The sequence below is a fragment of the Euprymna scolopes genome, chromosome 36 (assembly GCF_053919585.1).
Source record: "Euprymna scolopes isolate OS-2025 chromosome 36, ASM5391958v1, whole genome shotgun sequence".
Lineage (NCBI taxonomy): Eukaryota > Metazoa > Mollusca > Cephalopoda > Sepiida > Sepiolidae > Euprymna > Euprymna scolopes.
Genome location: NC_136517.1, coordinates 11,167,959 through 11,176,657, shown reverse-complemented (window position 1 = coordinate 11,176,657; position 8,699 = coordinate 11,167,959). Strand labels below are relative to the sequence as shown.

The window sequence follows — 8,699 nt, the reverse complement described above, 5'->3', positions numbered from 1 at the left end:
TTTTCGGTTTAAAAAAAATCAAACCTCGACTCTAATCACAAGCCCAAAGCCCTCCGGGGCCCGGGCGACCAGATCAAAGTGTAGTATCTGTTCCAACAGATGCTGCAAGCAAAGACCAGCACAGACCATATGTTGGGGTAACCCCACATATCTGACTTTGGTCAATGTAGGGATCACCCTACAGACCAACAGTACTATCCAGCTCCCATTTCCCACCTCTCTGGAGCTGGTCCCCCCCCCTTTCCCTCCCCCCTCCCTCTATCTCCACATTAAAAAACGGCCTTGTGCCTAATTTGCTCAGTGGGAAGCAAATAAATAAAACAGGCCCAGAGCCAGTTTGGTCAATGTCAACTTCGTCATATCAGACTGTAGCTTTTATTTCGAGACGAGGGAGCGGGTTTTTAAAAACTAACAAACCCATTTATTCAAAACTGTCCCGCACAAAATCGTAACTGCTGAATACCTATTGCCGTCACATCAATCAAAAACGCGCACCTGTTTTTTTTTTTTTTTTTAAACACTTTACTATTTTCCAACGGCGCGTCGTCAACGCTTTTTTCACATACCCCCAAAAACACCCAGGCAACGCAGGGTCCCCCTCGCTAGTATATATATATATATAATATATATATATATATAATATAATATATATAATATATTTATATATAATATAATATATATAATATATGTATATATATATTATATTTAAGAAGTTAAAAGATGAATTGTTACTAAATTTTTAGGAATTTCTCAATTATTAATAAGTGAATTTCGAAGAATTAAAAGGTTATAATATAATTAACTGTCGTGAGGATTTAAAAATAGGGCTATTTGATAATACTACAATATGAATAATAGAGTGATATTAGGATGAGGAGCAGTTTATGTTGTGTCAAAGGTTGTTGATTTTTTTTTTTCTTTTTTTTGTAGTAATAAGCTACAATGGGTGGTGGGGTAATAGTGTTATTTTGAATCAGGTTTAGGTAGTGGGTAGTTAGTGGGGTTTTGTTAGGATGGTTGGGGTTATTAAAGGAGCATTTATGAACTCTAAATCGGTCTTTGAACGAAGTCCGATGTATTTTTTATCATTAGGGTTTTCTATAAAGGCGATTGTAGCTTTGTAGATTACTTCTGTCTGTAGGCGTTATTTTTTTCAGTGAACATTCTGATTTATTTGTGCAGTTACAATTTTCTGTGTTATTGCCATTATTGTGGTTGTTGTTGTGAAGTATTCTATTATTGTTTTTTAATTCTTTCTAGGTTGTCACTGCAGCTGTAGCTGAATTTTATGGTGTTATTATTTTATTTTAATTTTCACCATCCGATGAAACAGGCAGGGAATTCCTGTCTGTGAAAATAACTCTAATGGACTAAGTTTAATATCTTGAGGTTATAAAATAAAGAAATGTGTGTGTATGTATATATATATATATATATATATATATATATATATACACACACACTTTTCTAATATACTGCTTCACTAGGAACACTCATTTTTATGCTCCTCTCAAATGAAGTTCAGTTTTATTGACTATACAAGTGTACAATTATTTTGACCTTGTACTATACTGATATTTTTATATATCGGTCTCTGAATAGATGTTTATTATTCTTATACCACTGAGGACATTCATCAGCACTGAATATTGAAGAACGAAGTAATATATTATAAAAGTATTTAAAGCTCTAGTATTGCATTATCGATCTATGTAAATGGAATTTGTTATTAATATCTATATTTGAATACAAAATTGGAAAAATTTTCTTTCAATAGTATGTGTATGTGCATATATATATATATATATATATATATATATATATATATATATATATATATAGGAACAATCAGTCACAAAACCGGAACTTTTAGGAGTATTGGAATTGGAAGAAATTGGGCATATTTTCCGATGCCTATACAAATCTTTTTTTTTTTTTTTTTTTTTAAGCAAAATTTCCCACTGCTGGTAGTAATAAAAAAAAATCAATATTTATTGATTTCAAACTACCACTAAAACTAAAATCTATAGATCATCTCCCACAAGTGTATTTTTATGTTTGATAAAATATCTACACATTTATCACATATTTTTATGGTAATCAGGAATAAATAACAAACCTATTGTTACATATTTAGAGATTTATACAGAATCGAAATCAGGAAAAATAATGGAATCGTCCCATCACTAATGTGTGTGTGTGTGTGTGTGAAGATATATATCGCTTAAAATAAAAATCTGGTTTTCTTTATTTTCATTTCTAAAAGACAAATTTCTTTTTTTTTGTTTTTTGTAGGAACATCATTGGGACTCCTTGCACATAAACATAGGTAATAGAAAAGGTTCGTTCAGTTCCTCCAAGAGTTTTTCCTCCCAGAATTCTCTCTCTTATAAACAGTTCAAATCAACTTCTCAGGAATGTTCTTCTAGATCATCTTACTACGATTCTGGGAACGAGAATAAGTCATCTAATTTTTATCAGTCTCAAGTGGAAGAGTTTATTCCTGAAAATAATTCTAGCCACAAATCCTCAAAGCAGAGACGAGATGACAGCAAGAAGAGCAGCAGTCGTATGAGGAAGAAGGATCTGCAGTTACTTGAAAAGTTGCTTAGAGTTAAAGATCCCGACTTGGAGAGGGAGTTGAAGAATTTGGCTAAAGAGAAGCTTGGAAAGCATCCAAAGGGCAAATGGTACAAAGAAAGTGGTTTTTCCTCCCCTGATTATAATCGGGGGGAACCTTCATTTAACGATGAGAGTGGGGAGCAATCACCAATGTGGAAGTCACAAAGATCTTCTTCACCCTCATTGTATCGGAAAAGTGATTCAGACTGGTATAGAAATAGCAGCAATACGTCGAGTATAAAAGGTTTGAAATCGTGTTTGAAAAACAAAAGCTTGCCTTTAATGTTGTCGGATGAAGTGGACGATAAAGAGGATGCATTTTTATACAGTAAGAATGACATTTCCAGTTCAAAATCACACAGCCGATCACAGAAAGAATTTAGTAGCTCGTATAAATCTAAAAGATCTCCGTTACTAGATGATTCCAATAGTGATATAAATATTACAGATTCAACAAATTCCAAGAATGATATGTGGGATGCGATACACCAATTACTCAATGAGCAGAAACACAAGAGATTCTGGCCAAACAGCAATTCTAGAAAAGTTCAAGACCCCATCACCTGTGATAAGTCCAGTCAAAATCAAAACTTGGCTTTAAAAAACATATTGGAATACATTGGATTTGATCTTGAGATGTCAAACAGCATGCGTGAACGGACTGAACAAGTTTCCAATACCTCAGAATCTCTGAAAGATAAAAGCAGCAACAGCAGCCAGTACGGGATGCATGGAATGCCAAACGTGTCTGCAGAAATGGATAAGGGTCTGTTGGAAAGGACCCAAATGCAAATTCTTACGATTGAGAAATCCCTTCCTTGCAAAGATAAACTTACTGGCGTTCCAAACATTGATACATCTGTACCACCTCCAACAACAAACTTTCCTGGGTTTCTGGTTCCACCACCTCCTCTCTTTAATAGACAGCCTCCAAATATGGTCCTGCCAGCACAACCACCACCACCCTTATTACAACCTGGTCTATCAGCAAGATATGGCCAAATTACCCCCACTCCTCATGCAGGGGTGTCTCCCTGTGTTACATATCTTCCTCGGCAACAGTCTCCATTTGGAGCCTCCAATCTTTATGCAAATGTTCAACCACAACAGTTTGATTATGGTGGTTATCGTCAAAGCCTTTACTATGACAATGCTGCTTCTCTTGCCTCTGTCCAGTCACCAAATGTTTCATCCAATCTAAACACTCCAAAGTCAAATCCCCCTGAACCATGTACCACTACATTAGCTTCCCTACCAGGTTTTTCACAGAGAGATGATTGCTCTCCTCACTCTTTCAAAAGACATGGCTCATCAAAAGCTGCTAGATGGTCTCCTGAACAAGAATGGTCAGCTAGAATGAATCGGTCACCTCCACATCCCCCCAGGAGACACCGGTCACCTTCGCTTTCTCCGAGAAGGCACCAGTCATCTTCGCTTTCTCCGAGAAGGCACCGGTCATCTTCGCTTTCTCCAAGAAGGCACCGGTCACCTTCGCTTTCTCCGAGAAGGCATCGGTCACCTTCACTTTCTCCAAAAAGATATCGGTCACCTACGCTTTCTCCGAGAAGGCACCGGTCACCTACGCTTTCTCCGAGAAGACATCGGTCACCTCTGCTGCATTCGAGAAGACACCGGTCACCTCTACTGCATCAGAGTAGAGATCAGTCATCTTCTTTCCACTCAAGAAGGGATCGGTCGCCTGTTCTGCATGCAAGTAGGGATCGGTCGCCTGCTCTGCACACGAGTAGGGATCGGTCACCTGCTCTGCACACGAGTAGGGATCGGTCGCCTGCTCTACACACGAGTAGGGATCGGTTGCACACGAGTAGGGATCGGTCGCCTGCTCTGCACACGAGTAGGGATCGGTCGCCTGCTCTGCACACGAGTAGGGATCGGTCGCCTGCTCTGCACACGAGTAGGGATCGGTCGCCTGCTCTGCACACGAGTAGGGATCGGTCGCCTGCTCTGCACACGAGTAGGGATCGGTTGCCTTTATCTCAGAAAAGGAACTATATACCATCTTCTCTCTCCAAGAGAAGTCTAGATAGATCACCAGATGCCATAAAAGAACAATTGAAATGTAATAGTTCAACTTTACATCATAGTCATTCGTCATTATCACAAAGGTTGAGGTCACCACCGTTTTTAGATAGAGAGAAAACACCCCCAAACTATCATTGTTCCCCTCCTGCTTTGCATCGGCACAGTTGCTCTCCCACTAGTTTTGATTTACCAAGTACAGATCAATCAATTTGTACACGTTTTAGTCTCGATAAATCATGTTCTGGTGAATTTGATAAAAATGCTGATCCTCTAAGCGCACCGGAGGTTCAGCAGATGAAGAAGTTGTGCATGGAGCATCTTGGCAAAGTAGAAACACTTCAAAAAGAATTGCGCATACTTCAAAAACAGCAGAACGAACTGATGCGCAAGAAACAGCGTATGAAGGATGGACACAAGGATCCAGTTTTGTTAGAGAACGCTGCTCAACAAGATGAGGTTAACAGTCAAATCTCTCTCTTGATGAAAATTGTCAAAGAATTCTCTAAAACTATTGAATCATCTGGTTCTAAAGTAGACCTGCTTCCGGGCAATAATGCGTTTAAGCATTCCAAGACCACAGAACACGCAACAAGCACGACTCAAAATAGTGATTATTTTGAGAAGAAAATGAGCAATAATCTTCCAATGGATTCTTTAGACAAATCTCCAGGTTCACCTAGGTGTGAGCTGTCCTCTGACAATCATCTCTTATCAAAGGGTGACCCACCTTTTCCGTTGAAAAGAAAAATCAACCTAGACAAGAGTCAAAAACCGGACAATGATTTAATACTGTCTGATGGCAAAAGTTCCTCAGATAAGAAAATGCCTCCATTTCCTTTACGGAAATCATTTCTACAAGACAATTTTTCAGATGGGAGAAAGATACCAGCAGGCAAGGTAAGATTTATTTTTCCATTTTAAATCTTTTTTCTTCTATAAACATCATCCCGTTAGTTTTTAAGTAATTGCTAAATGGCTTTTATGTTATAGGTAAATATATATATATATATAAGAAATAGTGGCCTTATTTTAGAAAGCATTATCTATATTAGTAATTTGAATTATAAAAAAATAATCAGCCGTCATAACACCATACAATGCAATTATTTTTCTTTCTTTTTTTTTTTTTTTTTTTTTTTTCCAAAGTAATTTTTCCTAATCAAAATTTTGAATAAGAATACAGTAAAATACCTTTTTATTTTCATCTTTTTTGGGGGGGTGTCTTTCATTTAGTATTCACCTCAACACCTGACGAATTGAAAACGCTCAAAAACATATAAAAAGGGTATTTTACATTATCTTTAAAGTTCTATGAAAAATAAAAAAAAATAAAAACTCAATTGCATTGTATGGCATTCTGATGACTTATTTTTAATTCAAATTACCAATATATATATATATATCAGAATTGTTTGTTTCATGACACCACAGTTAAATGGTTGATCTCGGAGCTAACCGAACCACATATTTGGAATTGACATCTTTTATCCGATGTCAAAAGTTCTTGAATATTTTTAAAAACTCATTATTTAAAATTAAAATTATGTGAAAATAATATTAGAAACAAATGTTCCAACATCTTTAGTATTCCCACTCATACTTTAAGAAATGGTACATTGTTAGAATCTGTGTGCAAAACAAGGGACTTTGTTGGTTTGGGCACATTAAAAGAACTGATGAGAATGCTTGGATTAGTAGATGTAGAACAGTTGAGATAGCAAGGTCAGTTAGCAGGGAAAGGCCACAGAAAGCATAAGAGGATAGTGATCAGGGTAGACTTGAGAGAAAGAGGGATAAAGAAAAATCTAGTCAGTTTAATTTGAAAGTCAATTTCTAAAAGCCACTTAATACATGCCAACTTGTAAAACATTAAACTAAATAGAAGCGCACAAGATTCCATTGCTAATCATGCTTTTAGATAATTTTTTGTTTTTAATACTTGATAATCATACATAATCTTGCAACTTTCTTTCCTTTCCAATTTTTTAAATTTAAGTTTGTAAATTTTTTGATATTTTCAAATTCTGATTTCCGATTTCATGTCTTTTTTTTTTTTTTTTTTAATAAATATTTCATTGTTTTCCATGTTTCATCCTTCCTCAGGATGATGAAACCAAAAATTCTGAAGATCAGAATGGCACACAAAAGGTGAATTTTGAATATTTCGACCCAGGAAATCATTGGTGTCGCATTTGTAATCTTGCGATCGGAAATATTTATGAACTTTTCCAACATCTTCAATCAACAAAACATAAAGTAGTGAGTATTAATGAGAAAAATTTATCATTTTACAATTGCAAAATTCTTAAGAAAGGGATGGCCAAAAATAGTAAAAATGTTAAGACCTACTCATCACAATCACTATTCTACTTTGATTTCATTAGAAAATTCATAAGATTTGTCATAGCTGTTATATTCTTCCTGCATAATTAAAAATAATAAGTCTCTGTACTTTTATCCTCCACTTTATAATAATGTTTATTCACTTTTGTGTGTATATGTATGTATGTGTGTATGTATGTATGTATGTATGTATATATATATATATATATATATATATATATATATATATATATATATATTCATTCAAGCAGACATTATTAAATGCAAAGGAAATACTTTGCTTTATGATTCTTTTTTTAGTTTTTTGATGTCTCCTATAATCTTTTTTATATCAAAATCAAAAATATTGATGAAAGTTCCATAGTTATCATGAGCGCTTTCGATTTGACTGCAAATCATCTTCAGGTGTTGATGAGGTAAAAGTGAGTAGGAATGAAAATGAAAAGTAAAAAAAATAGATTATATTGTGTGATGGAAGGTTAAAAGTATATAAAAAGTCAATTAAATTCAACAAGACAATGGTCCAATATTGGCAAAGCCAATATCGTTTACGCGCTACACCAGACATATTAACACACTGTTGCTTTTCTCAAATGCAATGTTATTTATAGTAGAGTGATGGGTTCTAATGTAGGATGCTTCAAGAATTTTTCATTTTTTAAAATTGTTTTCAGGTCGTACCATTTTTTATTATTAACAAGGATTTGTCCAAGATTGGAAGGGGGCCAGTTATGTTCTTTTATTAAATGTTTGTATATAGCGCTGGTGTTGTAAGTCAGCGAGACAATGTTGTCATATGTCCAATGTATGTATGTTTATTTTGGGAGTTGCATTCTCTTAGAAAGCATTTGAGTTTATACACAACATTGATTTGCTCTAATGTTTTTATGGCCTGGGAAAAGTTGTTTTTAACCACAAGGTTTTGAGTTCTAAACTTTTTATAGTAAATAATAAATTTAATTCTGCAGTTGCTATCAACAGGAGTTAAGTATGAACAATGCTGTTAATTGCATTTTCTTCAGCTATAAAATTATTAACTACATTTGCAATAATCTTGCCCCAGGTTGTCAGGTTTATTAGAACCATTTTCTATGTACATAGCTGTAGGAATGGCATATTTTGGACACAGATTGTACACTAGTATAAGAATAATAAAGAATAGGGATATTTCTAAATAATTATATAGAAACAAAGAGATTTTAGTTATATAAGAAGAATGTCTTAACAAATTTTGAATGAAATCAAAAGAGAATAGTGGTAATAGTTGTGACTTAACAGATCAGGAATACATCTAGTGTCTTATATATTTTGTCTCGTTTTATATTAAACTATTCATTCCATTTAATATTTTGATTTTAGACTTAGCTTTTCACAATACATTTTCATGTTCGCAGAAGTTTATTTTGGTTTCGCTTTTCTTAACAGAAGAGCTTAACTTTTTCTTGTTAAAATAAATATAATAAATATTTTGTGCATTTTCCTTTTCTGTGATTTTAAAAACAAAAAAAAAATGAGGAATTAACTTTTATTCCATTCTTTCTTAGAAAATGGATCCTGACGACCGTCCTTGGTTGCCAGACTCTATTAGGAACCCAAGTAACAAACCAAAATATGGGCAAGTACAAATGGCTCCCATCAAAGGTGAATGTCTTTTTTTTGTTTGTTTTGTTTTTTAGCTTCACTATCGTCTG

General features: G+C 34.6%; 1 protein-coding gene across 1 annotated transcript in view; it reads left to right on the top strand.

Annotated features, from left to right (window-relative positions):
• Positions 1–8,699, top strand: part of LOC145260334 (uncharacterized) — a 45,229-nt gene that overhangs the window by 24,016 nt on the left and 12,514 nt on the right. The window contains exons 2-4 of the mRNA XM_080118248.1: positions 2,296–5,562; positions 6,769–6,924; positions 8,553–8,649. Of these exons, the coding sequence (XP_079974374.1) occupies positions 2,296–5,562; positions 6,769–6,924; positions 8,553–8,649 (3,520 nt within the window). The remainder of the gene's footprint in view (positions 1–2,295; positions 5,563–6,768; positions 6,925–8,552; positions 8,650–8,699) is intronic.